Source organism: Saimiri boliviensis, chromosome 9 (assembly GCF_048565385.1).
Source record: "Saimiri boliviensis isolate mSaiBol1 chromosome 9, mSaiBol1.pri, whole genome shotgun sequence".
In the NCBI taxonomy this organism is placed as follows: Eukaryota; Metazoa; Chordata; class Mammalia; order Primates; family Cebidae; genus Saimiri; species Saimiri boliviensis.
Window position 1 is genome coordinate 6107166 of NC_133457.1, and position 19478 is coordinate 6126643.

At 43.7% G+C, this 19478-nt stretch overlaps 1 protein-coding gene across 4 annotated transcripts in view; it reads right to left on the minus strand.

Moving 5' to 3' along the window:
* Positions 1-19478, minus strand: part of FNDC3B (fibronectin type III domain containing 3B) — a 371941-nt gene that overhangs the window by 65557 nt on the left and 286906 nt on the right. For all 4 annotated transcript variants that reach the window (XM_039480204.2, XM_039480205.2, XM_074405435.1 and 1 more), the window contains exons 10-11: positions 17085-17223; positions 13420-13473 (exon numbers count right to left, since the gene is read on the minus strand). In XM_039480204.2, coding sequence (XP_039336138.1) covers positions 13420-13473; positions 17085-17223 — 193 coding nt within the window. The remainder of the gene's footprint in view (positions 1-13419; positions 13474-17084; positions 17224-19478) is intronic.

Below are 19478 nucleotides of genomic sequence, written 5' to 3' on the forward strand. Positions count from 1 at the left end.
CAAACCCGGGCCGTTTCCTTTCCCAAGCTGAGCGTTCCTCTTCGCGCTCAACCTAATTCACAGTGCTTGCTTATCTTCCTTCCACAGCCAGACCTGGGCTGAGAGCACCAAGTCATCACCCTGGGGAAATGCTTTCCAACCAGGGACCAGGGCGTTTGTCAACCACCTCTGGTCAAAACTGCTCTCCAGGAAAGGACCTGGCTCGCCAGCAAGTCGACTCATATTCACAGCACACATCAGATCAGTGCTTCCCAGGCCTGGGCTCCCAGCTTTGCCTCTTTCTCCTTTCTCATCATTGAACAAAAACACACTGTGTATTATCCACATTCCAGACACCGCTGGATCGGCTTCCTCTCTGTTCTGTCCAGTGTGCCCTGGGCAGCCCTGTCCCCTGATGTCATCCTAACTCATACTTACCACAGAGCTCACCGGCCCGAAGCCGGACACCTCATTTATCTGAACCTGGGCAAGAGTCTCTTTCATTTCCAGGTTCACATACTGAAGGGAGTCATCATCCTGGGGGGAAGTCCCAGCCTAATAACACTCAGGACACTATGTACTCTATCAGCGTCCGCCTCCCCTGCACCTCATCCTCACTCACTTTTTAGAACGGTCACGCACTTTTGGTTTCAAGTCCTAATAATAAGGGGAGTCTAGATGTTTTTGTTCCTACAGGGTCCTGCTAGATTCTGAAGAATGGTGATAACCTCCAACTTTCTGCCAGACTATGAAAGATCCCAATCACAGAAAAACAGAGGCAAGAGAAGGGAGCTTGGACAGTATATAAACAGCACTATGTGGCTGCACAGCAGAGAATGATCTACCCCTGGAAACGTTTCCAAGATGTGAGAAATATTCTTTGCAAATATTCTACTTTTTTTTTTTTTTTTTTTGAGACGAGGTATCTCACTCTGTCATTCAGTGTACAGTATAGTGATGCAAACGGACCATAACTCACTGTAGCCTCAAACTATGGGGCTCAAGGGATTCTCCTGTCTCAGCCTCCTGAGTAGCTAGGATTACAGGCATGCGCCACCACACCTGGCATAATTTTCAATTTTGTTCTTTTTGGTAGAGATGAGGTCTGTGTTGCCCAGGCTGATCTGAAACCCCTCGCCTCAAGCTATCCTTCCACCCAACCCAGGCTTCCCAAAGCGCTGGGGTCACAGGCATGAGGTACCATGTCCCATTCTGACATTCTTTAAAATGAAATTGGAAGATAAATTATAAACAGAAAAGCTTTTAAATATTGTAAGGAACATTTTTATGTTTTACTCCCTTACTACCTACTTCTGGAATATTCTTCCATTTCTCATTTGTAGTTTAAAAATGAAAACTAACTGTTAAAGATTTTATTTTCATTTTTCTTAATTATCATTTTTTTAAGACAGAGTTTTCATCTTCTTGCCCAAGCTGGAGTGCAACGGCACAATCTCGGTTCACTGCAAACTCCACCTCCCAGGTTCAAGCAATTCTCCTGCCTCAGCCTCCCGAATAGCTGGGATTACAGGCACATGCCACCATTATAGGCCCGGCTAATATTAATATATATATATATATATATATATATATATATATATATATATTTTTAGTAGAGACAGGGTTTCACCATGTTGGCCAGGCTGGTCTTGAACTCCTGACCTCAGGTGATCTGCCCACCTTGACTTCGCACGTGCTGGGATTACAGGTGTGAGCCACTGCGCCTGGCCAAAGATTTTAAATATTTATTTATATTTCCTGCCAAAAAAAGAAGAAAAAGAAAAAGAAAAGAAAAACACTTTGCTGCACTATTGTGAGTCATCTGACGGAAAAGAACACACGATCCTGCTTTTCAAGTACAACTGAGGCAGAGATACTAACTGGAGATAGTCTGTTCGGGTTCCCTGCCCTTATCACTAAGGGGGCAGGGAGAATGATCTCTTCCTCCATCTGCTGAAAAGATTGGTATCTGAGAGCCTTTAAGGCATGTAGCACTGGCTATGAGGTCTGAGGCCCATCCTGTCACTACATTTCTGGGTACACATTTATCCCCCCTCTCCCTGTCTGGAGAATACTCAGAAGAGAATCAGGGATAGGAAAAAGAGTTACGTTGTACTTTTAAAGTATGTGGCCTTATATCTAACAGTCTTAGGCTATGTTATCTAAAATACCGTTATGTGCTATACAAAGATAAAGAAAAAAATATTTTTAATAGTTACTCAGGACCAAACAGTCAGGAGAAGCCTTATATCACAAGCGGTTATTTTAAACTTGACTAGAAATGCTCCGATTTCCTATCCGTTGAGAAACAAAGTCTACAACCCCTTCTTTCCCTTGAATGTGTGTGGTGTTGTGACTCTCTTAGAACCAAAAGAATGGAGTAGACATGAAACCACGGCTGGGTCTGGAAAGGTTTTACAGCTTCTGACTTTTGCTGGGACACTTGAGTTTCGATTGCGACTACCCTGAAGCTGCCACGCTGTGTGGGAGCCCCAGGCCACGTGAAGAGCCACAGATAGGTCCAGTCCAAAGTGAGCATGGATGCTGCACTTGTGAGTGAAGACAATGCCAGAAGTTCCCAGTCCCCCAGCCAATGAGCCCTCGCCACTGAAACTCCAGACATGACGGATAGCAGAGAAGCCCCTCCCCACCGCCCTGTTCAACTCCCGATCAGAATCCACGAACATAAGAAAGTGAGTATTTCAAGCCTCTAGGTTTTGGGGTCATTTGTTATGCAATATTACACTTAGCTACTTTGATGTCTGTATATGTTTATAGCATAAAGTTTTACCCCTCTGAATTTCTGCACACTTTTATAAATTCTTCCTACACCGTAAATAGCCAGGATGTCTGGGACGGTGGCTCACACTGGTAATCCCAGCACTTTGGGAGGCTGAGGTGGGCAGATCGCCTGAGGTCAGGAGTTTGAGACCAGCCTGTCTCCATAAAAAAGAAATAATAATACAAAAATTATCTGCGTGTGGTGGCACATGCCTGTAATCCCAGCTACTGGCGAGGCTGAGGCAGGAGAACTGCTTGAACCCGGGAGGCGGAGGCTGCAGTGAGCTGAGACTATGCTACTGCGCTCCAGCCTGGGCAGCAGAGAAAGAGCCTGTCTGGTCAAGAGTCTGTCCCAAAAACAAACAAACAAACAAAAACCCAAACCAAAATAACTGTCTAACATATGATGGGTCCTATTTCTTACATGGACCTAGTACGTGCCTTTCCTTTCAAACCCATCCAGCAAAGTCAGGGCTTTTTTGAATAATTTTAAAAGTTCTTTTTGCACAGGCTAAAAATAGAACCAGACTCCTAGATTATAAAGATCAACCAAAATTGCCAATCAACAGTTACACAGTTACTTCATCTTACAGAATCACGTTGTAGATGGAGATGAGACTTTTAATATTGCTATCCCAAATTTAGAGCACTCTGGGGAGATTTTTAAATACAGTCACTCAATGGCCTTTTGGGGACAGTTTAGGTATGGCATAGCCTAAAATCACAGGAGTCAGCAAATAAAATATCGAAGGACTTCCTCAGGGAAGCAGCTTTCCACCTCTCTCTCTGGACATCTGTTTACAAACACACAATGGAATAGAGTAGAGAAACAAATTTACAGAGGGTCTACCGACCTGAAAACTGGCCGCGAAGTATATAAAAAGTATTTGATGAGGTTTGTAAAATGCAGCTCATTTTTAAAGTTTAAGTAGGTTTACAAACATATTTGTTGTGTTGATTTGTAAAAGTGTATAGCCGAAAGATTGAAAACAGCAACAAAAGGACTTTTCAAGTCAATTTTTCTTCTTTACTTAGTATCCCCATAAAGCTTTCCTCTGTATTTGGGAAGATGAATGAATCCTCAAAATGGGTTGGCTTCCCATCAAGGAACACGATACATGGCCGATTCCGTACATGTAACTCACACACATCCCAATTAATTCAGGCTTCAGTGTTTTCCTGCCACTGTAATTCTGCAGACAGTAGGGGCTGTGGCTGCTCTGGCTAAGACTGCTAATTACCCTGGCACTAACAACACTGGAAGTGGGTATTTCCAACACTACTGGCGCTAATAGATGAAGCTGGCTGATATTTTCAACTGCCTTTAAATTAATAGATTGGAAACGATACTTCCTGTTCTTCATTATAGCTACTTTACTCCTGGCACAAGATTAAGAATGGCCAACCAATCATGCTGGGATTCACGGTGAACTTGCTCCCTTTGGTCTTGTGACTTACTCTTCCCGATGTTTTCTTGATATGTGCTCTCTTTCCACCATCCCCCTTCTCTTTCAGATTTATTTATTATTCTTTTTATTTTTTTGTAGGGGGAGGATAGAGTCTCACCCTGTAGCCCAGGCTGGAGTGCAGTGGTGTGTTTGCGGCTCACTGCAACCTCCGCCTCCCAGGTTCAAATGATTCTCCTGCCTCAGTCTCCCGAGCAGCTGGGATTACAGGCGTGCACCACCCTATATGGCTACTTTTTGTATTTTTAGTAGAGACAGGATTTTGCCATGTTGGTCAGACTGGTCTCGAACTCCTGACCTCAGGTGGTCTACCTGCCTCGGCCTCCCAAAGTGCTGGGATTACAGGCGTGAACTATCATACCCGGCCTCTTTCAGATTCTTTCGCACCCACGCCTGCTGCCTTCCTGAGCGGCTCTTACCAGGCTTCATAACTGTCTGCTAAATAAATTCCATGAATTTGGTTATCAGTTGTCATGTGCTTGTGACCCATGGCTGCTGAAAATTCAGACATGGGCTGAAGGATCCTGGGCTGGCCATTCTCGGTTAACAGTATAACTCAACCTGTCAGAAACAGCAATGAAACATAAAAAATAAGGTTGCACTGGCCAACTGAACTGCAGCCAGGCTCTAAGATTTAGTCTGCTAGAGCGTCTATATTTAGAAGTTGCTCCAGCACCGGCTGACCCTAGGCAACGTCAAAGACAAATGTTGGCTTCGGAAATAAAAGAGCATGTATGTGTCCAGCATAAGCATATATAAAAGGTCCCGAACAGGGAGGGAGGGACGCTCCCCATTTGGGTGGACTCAGGAGTCCCTCGTGCCAAACCCCCCTCTTCCTCCAGGGACGCCTCTTTCATTTCATTGCACACTCAGGTACAGGGGATGTTTCAAAGGTAAGGAAGGGGGTGGAATGGTTTGTGGTTCTGTTACCAAATCAACGGGGAGGTACTTTACCCCTCGGCACACTGGTTTTTCTGTGAGGGGGAGGCTTGGCTGCCTGAAATAGCCAATGGTGATCACTAAGTCTTCTGGTGTAAACAAACACACAAAGGAAACTTTCCAGCCGGGTGCGGTGGCTCAGGCCTGTAATCCCAGCACTTTGGGAGGCCGAGGCAGTCGGATCACAAGGTCAGGAGATTGAGACTATCCTGACCAACACAGTAAAACCCTGTTTCTATTAAAATACAAAAAAAAAAAAAAAAAAAAAAAAAAAAAAAAAAATTAGCTGGGTGTGGTGGTGCATGCCTGTAGTCCCAGCTACTCAGGAGGCTGAGGTAGGAGAGTCGCTTGAACCCGGGAGGCAGAGGTTGCAGTGAGCCAAGATCGTGCCATTGCACTCCAGCTCTGCTGACAGAGCAAGACTCCATCTCAAAAAAAAAAAAAAAAAAAGAAAGAAAGAAAGAAAGAAAAAGAAAACTTTCCTATCTATTTCTCCAAACATTGAGGTTCATCTGTTGTCAAGAAGGTTGATGTGTTAAGACTGCCTGAGGGAGCAGGGAGGAAGGGAACGGAGGGCCTGATTTCAGATCAGACTGTTAGTACAATTTACAAATGAACCAAGGGATGGATGGGCTTGGTCCATTCACCTAGTCAAGGCTCAAGGTAGTCTTCTTTCAGCTGGTGACGAGGAGCCGTGACAAAGGTGAGTTGAGAAATCAGGTGTCAGGAACCAAGACGGGATTTATAATTTAGCCTCAGCGAGAAGCTCGACATCAAGTTAGCGTCTCAAACACACGACCCCATCACGTACACATGGGAGAAATGGTAAAAAAAAAAAAAAAAAAAAAGAAGGCAGAGAATCTGCTGTAGGTGTGTGGATGTCTGAGACTGAGGTCCCTACAAAAGGGGGCTCCTTTTTAAAATTATTTCTTTTTTGTTTCTTTCTTTTTTCAAATATTTGACCTTCTGAAGGGCGGCTGCTTTTAACCATGAAGTGGTACCTGAGACACCTCTGAGTTATTAAATCCTTCCTGGCTTAGTGTCCTTCAATAGCAGCTACAGTGGGGCAACAATTCTCTTGGTTTTCTAAAAACACCGCAAGACGTGGCAGTGAAACATCGCCACTCTGCCAGGCCACGGAGTTGCCTCAAGACACCCATGTGAAAGATGGTCTCTGATGGCCAGGGCCAAAACAAACCTAGGAAGGACCCCGCTTTCCAATCCCCACAGTCAGCAAGAAGAATGGCCACAGTGCATGTGGGCCTGGGCACGGAAACAAAAGCTGACATTCCTGATTTCCGTCATTGAACCAACCAACACACCGTCCAACGTACGGCAGGTGGCACCTTACAGAGCCAGAGCCAACCAAATTCTCACGGAGCTCTCTTCATCCACGCTGTGGGAGCCAGCAAGTTCTGTGCTTGTGGCTGCTCCATCCCCTCCATTCTCAGAACAGCTGATATCTAACCAGAAAACGTTTGTTCAGATTCACTCAGAAGCACTACAAGGGACCATCCATATGAACTACTCAACACTTGAGCTAAGCGGGAGTCTGATTAATTAATCTCTTACTGAGTTAATTAATCTCTTACTGAGTATCTTCTACGGGGCCAACTGAATCCCCAAATGCTCCTCCTGAATGGCACAGATGTCCAAGAAGCTGCAATCTGGGGCTGGCCACCTGCTTTGGGAGGTTTCTGTGTCAGGACTGTGGGCTGCCGGGCCTGCCCTGACCTGCTAATGGCTCCCCAGGGGCATGGGCTCTACCTGCTGCTGGCCTTTTCTCCCTCTCTCCGCTTCTAATTATGCCTCCCCTGATTTCTGTGGCATTTATTTCGTTCTTAGTCCACTGTGTTTTACGGCTGTGTTGGCTCAACAGTCACCAGGGAAACCAGATGTGAACTTCCTTTTGGGCTAGCTGAGTCACAAGCGAGGAAGGTTTTTGGGAACGCCAACGGTCACATTCCCACAAAGCTCTTTTTCTGGTTATTCTGTATATCCCCTGTATGTCACGTCCAGAAGTTAGGCTAAGAGCAAACTAACATCCGTCAGCAGCGTTGACATCCGCTTCTATTTAGTTCAAACAAGTGACATAAACCTCAGGGCTCTTGTTTAAGTTCCTGACAGAAGAATGTCATATTCCTTAGACCTGATGGTTCTAATTGCTGACTTTCCCTGCCTCAGATCTTAGCATCTGCTTAGGTAAACGTACACCAACAATACGGAACAATCAGTACATTGAATCGGGTATTGCCCAAGTGAACTCCTTCAATCTTAACATACCTGTGAGAAAACTCACATTGTTTTTCAAGTGGACAGGCTGAGGCTAAGGCATTAAATTATCTGCTTGGGGTACCATGAGTAAGTAGAAACTGTTATGGTTTGAATGTGTCCTCTATGTTCATGTGTTAGAAAATTAATCCCCAATGCAACGTGTTAAGAGGTGGTCATTTATTTTTTCCTTGAAAAGGTGATTAGGTCACAAAGGCTCTATCCCCACGAATGCATTAAGGCCATTATCACAGGACAGAGTCTGTTATCATGGGAGTGGGTTCCTGATAAAAGGATCAGTTTGGTCCGCTTCCTTCTCTCACGCTTGGGCTGTCTTGCCCTCCTGTCTGTGGGGTGACACAGCAAGAAGGCCCTTGCCAGATGCAACTCCTTGACCTTGAACTTCCCAGCCTCCAGAATTGTAAGAAAGAAATCTCTGTTCTTTATAATGCAGTCTCAGGTCTTCTGTTATAGCAGCACAAAATGGACGAAGACAGAGACAAAGCTGAGACTACTAATCCCGGTTTCTTTAGATAAACATCACAACACTGAAAGATACCATCAATATGAATCCGTGCCACATATTCAAAACAAGATCCTAGGAGACTTGTATTTGTTCTGACAGTTGCAACAGCCCCAGTTAATAGTCTATATGGCTCACATTAAAAGAATACCTTAAGGCAGAACTTAAAACAAGCCAAGCTTGCATAAATACTTCCTTTACAGAACTAATTTTTTCTAAAATAAAAAGTTCTTAATTGACCCTAAAATTCGCCCTTTTACTCAAGTTTTCAAAGAAAAGGCCAGATCATGATCTATTTAGAAACCTTAAGAAAGACTGGAAAGAGGTTTCTGGGTTTATTTCCTTCAAAGCCCTTCCCTATCTAGAGCCCACGATATCCTCAATCTTTCTCCCATTAGCTTCTTTTAGAGAAAAACTTCCACCTCCACTAGATAGTAGCATGTCATCAAGAAGAGCAGCAGGGCGGAGCGCAGGGGCTCACACCTGTAATCCCAGCACTTTGGGAGAGGGAGCCGCATCACCTGAGTCAGGAGTTCGAGACCAGCCTGGCCAACGTGGTGAAACCCCGTCTCTACTAAAAATACAAAAAAATTAGCCAAGCCTGGTGGCAGGCACCTGTAATCTCAGCTACTCGGGAGGCTGAGGCAGGAGAATCGCTTGGACAGGGAGACAGAGGCTGAAGTGAGCCAAGATCATGCCATTGCACTCTAGCCTAGGCAACAAGAGTGAAACTTTACCTCAAAAAAAAAAAAAAAAAAGAGAAGGAGAGAAGCAATGCAGGGTCAATGTATCTTGGAGGGTGCCCATCAAGAAGACAGGCAGTCAAAGGGATTAGCGTGGGTGTGGCCAACAGGTGGAGTATCTCGAGTATGATGTCCACCTTGCCTCCCTCAGGGATTCTCCACTGTGGAAAGAACGTATATCTTGAAAAATCTAACAACTAGCCAACGTTTCGCTGTTAAACAAGCTCCTTTTTAGGAGCTTCCGACCTGCTTTTGCTACCCATCAGAATGACAAATCCTTATAGATTAAAATGTAAACATGAGGGCGAAGTAAAGAAAATAAAATATATCAAATAAAAATGTGATGTGACTCATCTAACGTTCAAGTGAAAAAAAACTTGAAAATGACCTTCTGCCCTTCTGCTCACAATGGGACAGAGAAAAAGTGGCAAAAAAAAAAAAAAAAAAAACCTACAAAAATTAGGGGACAGTTCTCCAACCCCATGGTTCTAAACACTAAATCTCCTAAGTCACCACAAGGGAACTTGGCAAGGAATGGCCACGCCTTCTCAAGTAATAAAAACTGACCGGTTTCGGGTGAAAATCAAAACCGAAGGCCACAGCTGAAAAGCCAATGACACCTGTAAATTCCACTTTTGTTTGCTGTTGCCCATCTCATAGTCATAGTAACTTCTTGTATGGATTTAAAAATTAAGGTCTTGTCTATTAGTTGTTAATGGAGAAGTAAGAGGCAGTTAACCCTCGTATAGAACTATTAATGAGTACTTTCCAGGTGAATTCTATGCAATGGTGATGTAAAATTAATGACAATAAATTTAAGAGGCAAGAGATGGTGTATCAGATTTCCCCTGTACTGTAACACATTTCTGTTTTCCATTCCGCATTAGGACTCCACCTGCCCTGTACTTCAGAGCCCAGCGTAGAGTTAGCTACTGATTAAGGTGGATCTTCCCAAAGTCAGCTCAGCACAGCATTCCTAGTCTCAGCAGAAATAAAGGCAGCTGCTCTTTATCCTTGAAAGTCTTTTTTTTCTCTTTTTTAAAAGATGGGGTTTCACCACAATGGCCAGGCTGGTCTTGAACTCCTGATCTCAGGTGATCCACCCACCTCAGCCTCCCAAAGTGCTAGGATTACAGGCGTAAGCCACCGCGCCCGGCATGAAAGTCTTTTTTTTTTTTAAGAGGCTTGAAAGCTGTGCTTGATGCCTGTCTTCTTGATTTACCAACACTTTCCAAATTTTACTCTAGTCATTTTATTGGAATGGTGACTACAAGCAACAAAAGACTGAAGTATTCTGGAACTCTAATCCATGCGGTTATACTGTAATAAAAATACGGGGCTTCAGGGGACACCCAGACACTAGCGGTCACATCCATGGGGATGAGGCAACCTCACAAAGTCATGATTCTCGGCCCAGGTGCCACAGCAGAGACAGGGAGGAGCGCTACGCCTGAACACAAGCTTCTGCTCACAAGTCTGAGCGGCAGGCACTGTCCCACTCTCAAGCAGTGCTGTGTGTCTCTGCGCACCTCACAAACTTTCTGCAATCTAAGTTTGTTTCTGCAGCCCTCTGATGACAAGACAGGCTTATGGGTGTGTGGCTGGAGCGGATGTCCTTGAAGAGGAGAGGAGGGGAGGGCTGCAGCTCTTAGAGAGGGGAGGGGTGAGGAAGGGGTGATTCCAGCAAAACATCCACTTCCCATTCGCCTGCCTCGCCGCCTTCATTAAGTCAGGGTCTGCAAATCGTCCTGGTACCAGAAAGATGCACCTGCACAAGCTGCAGAAACGACCAGCACAAGGTTTCAGAAGGACGTCCGGAGCCCCATGTGTCTGTACTTCCTGCAGACCCGATGCTGTTCTCCTGGTTGTATATTTGTTTTCCTTCTTGAAGCTACGGCCTATATAGCATAGGAACGTGGAACCCAAAGATCAACCCAAGTAAGCTACTCTCAAGAGGGCTACCGATCCTCAGCTTAGCTCCAAATTTAGAAACACAGCCTGCCAGACTGTCCCATCAGTAACTTCACTTCGGAAATGACACGATGAGCAGGAATGAACTGGTGACCACTGCTTGAATTCTCACTGCCAGGAAACCCGACAGCACCATTTTTTCATCTTTTTAAGGGGATGGGAAATGAGACGGGTATCATACAAAGCAAAGGAGCTACCGGGCAGAACAATTTGAGAAGCGTATGGCAAAGTGTGTTTTATTTGGGCGTACGTTTGCTTTTCCAGCTATTGCAGCCATCGCAGTTACCTTCAGTACGTATGTCACAGGTCCCTCATGGGACAAGGTGCAATGCGGAGCGCTGACGAGCGTGCTGCATCAGTGCTGGAATAATTAACGAACGGGCCAAACAACAGTGAAAACCATTCCAAATATTCTGTGGTCAGACGAAACCATCCTAAATACTCTGTTTTGTGAGAGCATAAATAATATAAATGCACAAAAGCCGGCGGGCTAATCTATTTACCCTTTCACAGGTGGAAAAACACTGAGGAGCAGAGAGGTCAAGCTGCCAGCATAAAACTCAGAACAGAACCCGCTTTTCCTCATCTCCATGTTCTCTCAATTGTCCTCTCCTGCCAGGGAGCTCACTGCACCCAAAGGCAAGGGAGCTCCTTAGAACTGAGGGTGCAGGGGACGGCTAGACAATGGACAGTAAGCCACAGAAGGTAAAAGGATTCCTGTGTTGGCGAAAGAGCCATGGTGGAGGACAGTCGGTTAACCTAGAATCTTCAGCAAAGCCAGCAGGAATTTGAAAGTGGGAGAGAAAAAGCAGAAAGAATTAAGAAAGATGAGCGGAAAAACCGGAAGGAGGTCAAGGAGGAGGAAGGCAGAGGGCAAAACCCGGCCGTTGAACATTTTTTGACCACGAGCCTGCAATGGGCCATGCTGAACATAAAAAGTCACTGGACGTGGCCCGTCCCTTTTCAGCGGAAGCTGTGGCCTCCCTCCTCTCAGCATCATCAGCCAGGACACTCTCATTTCAAATTTTAAGGGAAGGGACCAGCAACTGAGCCACTGTTACCACTTCCTGCAGCACCCTGGTTTTCTTTGGAGCTTTCCCACTGAGGTATGTATTCAATTTCTCTGGCCTTCCTTAACTTAGGAGCCCATGGTCCCAGGCAGAGAGGCAGCAAAAAACACCGATGCATACACACGCACGAGTGTGTACGCGCATATACACACACAGTGCCCTAAGAAGATGTCTGGAAAAAAAAAAAGATGCCTTTTCTTTGCTGGTGAACTCTGTCTCAATATAAAACCTCAAGACATGAGAAAAAACATAAGGTGAGTGCAACAAATCAACACATAAAAAGAGACTTTCATTAAGTGGTCACCTGTCCTTACGAAGCACGAGGGATGGGAAGATGTTACTGTATGCTCACAGGTCATCTGAGGTCCCTTCCAGCATTCCTGATTGCCTAGAAAAACCTCTAAGGGCTAGAGAGATGGTTTCACTTTCTAATTAAACCACCTTAAGATGAAATCCACCTAATCGGTCGAGTGTATGGGTTAAGGCTGAGATTTCACCAACCTGCACGTACAAGCTATTCAAAAGGATCCTAAGAACAATAGACGGTTGTTTTTGGTAACTTGGAACTCTAGCTGCTCAGATGCAACACAGATGGGAAAATATGCTTCTGCAGAAAGTGATGAAGGACCTCTCTTTCACATCAAAATTTCATCATGAGAACTCCATCCAGTTTTCATTGTGCGTTTGGTTAAAATATTTTTCCACACTTGCCAAGTCACTTTTTGCCTAAGTTCTAAATCTTTCAATCCCTCCAAATTTAAGTCACAAAGACTACTTAACTTGCATTTCTCCCCAGATTCCACATTTCTTATTCTGAAAATCCTTAGCCAATTTCTCAACCAGAGAAAGACAGAATAAAGTGGGGGCAAGAGAATAAGGAAATGAAAGGCTTCTGCACCAAGTGTTTCCTGCCTGAGATTCTGTGTGTAGAGGGAGCTACGCCAGAAATGCACTGGGTCACCCGTTGGTACAGTGGCTGTGAGAATAAGGACACTTCACCTTCCAATGGCCTCTGGTGACATGAACAGCAAGGAGGTCACCTGATACAGGATGTGCTAACCCACAGGGCACTCACGCATGGGTAAAGCGTGACTTCTATGCACTGCTCTGCTGTCAGAGGCCACTCAACAATGCAACACCAGAGTACACACGTGGCATTCAAACAGGAAAAGCAAATTATGCTTTCCAAGCTGCAGTATGCTTTACTTTATCAAAACCATCTAAGCAGTCAAAAGGACAAACCAGTCCATTTTTAATACAAACTATTGGCTGGCTAGACACCGGAGATCCAAAATAGGTAAGACCTCACTTTTTTTTCTTTCAGCACCAGTGCTTGGAAATAAGCCCAGTACATATATTTTAAAACACACTTCATAACACGGCTTCAATCTAACTTCATTTTCCCTAGTCAATAACTACTGATTTCGATTTTTCTTTCTTTTTTTTTTTTTTTTTTTTTAAAAGATGGGGTTTCACCATGTTGGTCAGGCTGGTCTTGAACTCCCAACCTCAGGTGATCTGCCCACCTTGGCCTCCAAAGTTTGATTTCGATTTTTCTACTAGCATTCCTTTTTTTCTGTGTTTAGCGTGTCTTATAAAACAATAAGATGACATTTATTCAGCAATTTTGTTTTTGAAATGGTGTTTTAGATGGATTAATATGAAAATAAGCTTACCTCATCCCACTCTAAAAGGTAGTTGGTGATTTTTGAACCATTGTCAATTGGTGCCTAAAAAAAATAACAACATGAGATTAGAGAAAGTTGTTCACAGACAAAACTTATGCGCTACCCATCTGGCTCACATACAATGTTTCTAACAGTCCTGTGCTCTCCCCTCAGGGGGATAAAGCTGATGGTTCCTGCATTCCTTGGTCAATTGTCATCATACACGAACTTTGATATACCTCGACTGCAGAGTCCCCACTGTTAATAAATCATGACCTACAAATAGCCAAACCTGCCTACCACCACCACCTCCTCTCCCTTTATACACCCTCTTGGGGTGCTACTGCCTCTGGGGACAGAACTTTTAAGAGCGACTTTCAAGTGTGGAGTGAGAACAAGGCAGCTGAGAAAGGTCTGGTGGGGCACAGTCGAACCTTTCTTTTTGTAACATCCCACATACAACTTTTTAATTTTTTAAAAGTACTTAAGATTAGAAAGCCATCAGTGACCTTAAGGTTCCACGTCTTTGTAAAACATGAGATCCTCTGGATAGATGACTAGAGGCTATTCGCCCTTCATATGTTGGCAAAGAGAAGTTTCATCATTTGCTTTCCTCTTAAAAGGCATGCTGAGATCTACTTTACTGAGAAAGCAGGTTTTTAACAGTGAGAAGGGAAATAAAGAACTCTGGAGTACAGAATACTTTTCAGAATTCCAAGAGCTGCAAGTGAAACCACAGGAGCGTCTCTCGGAGCGTAGTAAGATCCAGAGAGACAGCGGAACTACAACATTGAGGAGGCAACCAGAAGGAGGAGTCGGATCATGTTTTTCCACGTCAAAGACCTGCCAGGCTGACTCTTCCCTAGGAAAGAGCAGGAGCCCAACAAACAGCACGGTGCCTTGCCCCTGGCAAAAGGCAGCTCAGCTTCCCCAGAGATGTATCTGAATCCCACTTCCGCCGTTTGTCGTATGAGGTCTGGTGCTCGCTGTTTAGTTTCAGTATCAACAACGAATTTCATGTTCCAAAAATAGAGAGGTGTGGTGTATAATTGGGAGAATATGTAAATCACCTACTAAACGACCCAGTTTTATAGGAAGCACTCCATAAACAGTTGTTATTACTCTGTTATGGTAAGTAATAAAACATCAGGGGCCCAGTAAATGTTAGTTAAATTAATAATAAAATTCTTCTCCCTCTCCTTCCCTTCCTTCTCTCTTTTGAGTCACACAATCTGAGTCTCAAAACTCTGATCTCAGGTGAGTGCTTAAGTCCTAAACTGTTATTTTAGGCTCTTGTGACTCAGTTTGGAGGAAAGGATAGTGATGCATTTAAAGTTATAAATAACTGACAAAATCAAAGTTTTAAATGAGAATCCATCTCTAAGATGAGAACTCTAAAAAAATCTGGTCTTTTTTTAGAAAAGACCGCTGGGCGCGGTGGCTCACACCTGTAATCCCAGCACTTTGGGAGGCCGAGGCGCGTGGATCACAAGGTCAAGAGATCGAGACCATCCTGGTCAACATGGTGAAACCCCGTCTCTACTAAAAATACAAAAAAAATTAGCTGGGCATGGTGGGGTGTGCCAGGAGGCTACTCAGGAGGCTGAGGCAGGAGAATTGCCTGAACCCAGGAGGCAGAGGTTGCGGTGAGCCGAGATTGTGCCATGTGCCATTGCACTCCAGCCTGGGTAATAAGAGCAAAACTCCATCTCCCAAACAAAAAACCAAAAAACAAAAAACCTGGTCTTTGGTAGTTTCTTTGATAATATCCTACCCATTACTAGTTCCTTAACACCCTGAGGGCGGGTACTATGACTTAGGTTTTTGTTTTGCTTTATCTCCTGTGTAAGTAATAACTGTTGCTGATGAACAAAAAGATGTCAGATCTTTAGTGCTTTCAGCGTCTTTGTGGGTTCAAGGACAGACTGGCAGCCAGAGAATGTTCCCCTGTCCTTGTGCCCCAACCTGGAGCACTTTGATCAGGGAATCTGTTTTAAGGACATTTAAATGAAAATGGAACTGAATCCGGAACTTTCAAGTTTGTACATGACTGAATGGAACAAGAGTATGTTTCTGATCTACCATTGAGGAAAGGGAGAAAGAAAACCTGAAACATTTTTTTTCCTAATAAGAAAATTCTTTCCTGAAGTAACCGGTCTGCCTGAGACCTGAAATTCATCCAGGTTCTAAGCAGAGTATGCATCAGTGATTCCCAACTTAGCTTCATAAGACCCCGGGGTTCCTCAGGTAATCTAAGGATGAGTTCTTATATTTTCTAAACAAAATGGATTTTAATTCTTTCCTTACGAAGATATATTTACATATGCATACGTATATGTAGAGAGCACATTTTTTAAATGGATGTGTATACTCCAAGGAATTAAACAATGATGCCAGTTGGGTGTTAAAACTCTGAAAAGGTGGGGAATCACTGACCTGGATTATCCCTGGAAGCCAGGAAGGAAAATAAAATAGTTCAGATTCTAAGCCAGTTTAAACTTTGCTTCCGTCCAAGTAACACGCTCAATGCTGGCCACTGGCTATCAGAATGCAGCTGCCCACCTGAGAGGGACCCACAGAGGCCCATGCTTTGCTGCTAACCACTACTCTCAATCGCTTTCATCAGCTCCCTAGATAAATCTGACTCTCTGGGCTAGACATGAAAAGATAAAATATTTCTTCACTAATAATGGATCTTCATAGCCATTTTTTTCTTTCACACATTACCATTCTCCCCCCAAACCATAAATCTTTATCTCTACTTCCATATAGTTTACATTTTAAATTACAGTTTAAAATGCTGATGTATAGAAATAACTGCTATAGAGATTGATAACAATGTACAGTTTTCTTACAAACACATACCTATGATTAACAAGCCAGTGGTGCCCCTTGAGGAAGGGGCAGTATGATCTCTCTTTGGTGACAGCTATTTTTAGCCAATGAATTGTATTTCATGAAAATACATAATTCAGTCTTTTTTTTCTTGGAGAATTAGTAATCCTGACTGATGTATGGCCCAACTGGTGAAAATTAATGAAGTATTAATATACTTCAGATCACTAAACACTTGAGGTTGTTTTAAATATTAAACGTTCCAGTATCACCACTGAAAGAAGCCAAAAGGACCATAAAACTACTTTATCTCTGAATTTTTCTTGATAAAAGCTTTTTGCTAATGTCCTCAAATGTTTGTTGAAATGAACTAAAACTATTAGAAAGTGATAAAATATAGGTATTTTAAATACCTATTACACTTACACATATTGCTTATGACACTAAAACATTTAGAAAATGCTGCTGCAAAAGCAGCTAAAGGTGGATTTCACAGTTCCCTCCTCCCACCCCTTTGTCCAGCTCTTCCAGAAACGACAATTTTGATATAACAATTGGTTGCACATACTTACCATGCAGAAAACCAAACACATCACAAAACCAGAATCGTGCTATAAAATATTTCAAATGGCTATAGACTGACATATTAGCTCAGGACTCTTGCTCTGTTGCCCAGGCTGGAGAGCAGTGGTGTGATCATGGCTCACTGCAGCCTTGAAACTCCTGGGTTCAAGTGATCCCCCGCCTCAGCCTCCCAAGTAGCGGGGACTAGAAACACGTGCCACCACACCTGGCTACTTTTTAAATTGAGACTATTCTTGATGCTTTGAGCTACCCACCTTCCACTGCAGGGTTAGTGAAGTTTTGCTCCTGTGTGCCAGCTTAGGAGGGAAAGGACACTCAGGTGCACAGCTGTGGGTGGTGAAGCTAACAGGCTCGGAGCAGGATCCCTTTACGGAATTGTACATGGCGTACACCCTGAAAACAAAACAGACACAGTCAGTGGCAGTGACCCATCACAGAAGACCAGGATTCTTATCTTTGCTTTATCCTAAGGCTTTCTGTAGATGAAGAGAATTTCTTACAGAGTGAGTACCACGCTCGTGCTCTTATCTGTTGGTCATGTCCTGACCTTTGATTGGCATTAACAGGGGACCGTCATCCCAACAGGTATTAGCCTCAGTGTGTGCCGCCCAGCTCGATATCAAGACAGGCAGGATCTACTCACTAGAAGAGATTATTCTAAGTAAGAATATAAACTTTAATTCTCAGAACAGTTTCCAAATACATGTTCTAAAAACTAACAAGCTACTCTCTGGTTGACTTTATCTGGAAAAACAGCTAAAAGAAGAGGTAAAAGCTGGATAAAAAGGCAAAAGAATCAGCAACAAGAGTCCACAGACTGGAGAGAGCATAAAAGTACAAACAAGGTAGATATCATCTTTGAACTACGTTTAATGCTGTACATATTTAGGTAAAACTATGGATGTTTCCCATAGAAGCATGTATGCTACCAAGTATGACTTTCTCTAATTCAACAAAAACGATGTTCGGGTAGAGTTTTATGCATGTGAAATATTTAACTCTTTTTTTTTTGGAGATGGAGTCTCACTCTGTCGCCCAGGCTGGAGTGCAGTGGTGTGATCTCAGATCACTGCAACCTCCGCCTCCTGGGTTCAAGTGACTCCCGAGTAGCTGGGACTAGAGGCATGCACCACCATGCCTGGCTAACTTTTGTATTTTTAGTAGAGACGGGGTTTCACCATGTTGGCCTGGCTGGTCTTGAACTCCTGACCTCAGGTGATCCGCCCACCTCAGCCTCCCCAAGTGCTGGGATTACAGGCATGAGCCAACACGCCTGGCCACGAGTACTTAACTCTTATACATGAAGCCAAGACTAAAGATGTTCATTCTGTACGCGAAAATGTTTGGCTCAATACTAAAACATATGTGTCTGATTTCTTCAGAGACACCATGAAGAAAAAGCATATAACATGCTATTATAATGCCACACTCTTCAAATAGCCTAAAGTATGACTTGATTTTTATCACCATCCTCTCTATTGGGAACTTACTTTTTCAAAATTGAAAATGTGCTCTAAACAACAACAACAAAGAAACCTGTGCTGCCTGCAACAGACGGAAGGATGAAACTATTCAGAGTTGGTCAATAGACACTGAACGCTTAATTCTTATAGCCACCCTCTCTGAGGTGGGGAAATCTTCTTACCCATTTCAGAAGGAAACATAGAGATGAAGTAAATTTCCCAAGGCCACACAGCTAGAAATGTGCATCGATGGTATTCAGCCTTGGAAGTCTAACCCATATACGGTACTGCCTACTCCCCTGTTCATCCTGCAATCACGTTTCTCTAAACAGCACAATCCACTTCCCTTCACTCTTCCCGATGAACACCAACAACAGCTACAGAAAATAACAAATTGAAGATAGGTCCCGATTGTGTATGTCATCTCCAAAGTCATTTCTCTACGAAGTCCATCATGAAAAAAATCGTAGAGGCCATACAGGGCAAAAGCACTAACAGTTAATGTCTACTTTCTACCCCCAAAGATAAAAATACATCCATGTTACACATGTCACTGATTTGCCTTATGGGAGGAAAAGCATGAAATTCGATGCAAACAAATGATGCTTATCATTCAGATGTCCTCCACCCAACCACCAGTGAAGGAAATGCTCCTTTTTGCATGCACCGTTAGTAGGCATGTGACAATATAAAACTAAATTAGTAGATGTGGCAAGATCATTTCTGTGTGTCAGGATGGGCTCACTGGGAGTAATTTACTTTAAATGAATCGCAAAATGTTCCAGGCATTGGCAGGGCTCAAGCCTGAACTTTGATACGCAGAATTCCACAACAGGTGACTCACGGGCTGCATCTGGCCCAAGACGTACGTGTGAGTGTGTGTGTGTGTGTGTGTGTGGTGGCAGTGTGCAAAAACAGAATGTTTTGAAATATTACAGCCACCTATGAATTAAAGGATAAAGGCAATGATCATCACAAAAAGAGACAATCAGACACTATGCATTCCTAATAAAGGACTATGTCACTACCTATAAAACTGTCTTTGCAGCAAAACTGAACCTGTATCTGATTAAACCTCTTCATCGCTTTACAGGAAACACAGGGGACAGGAAAACAGTAGTAAGCAACACAGCACAGATGCCACCAGCCAAATTCATACTTGAGGAAGACTCTACAGGACGGACA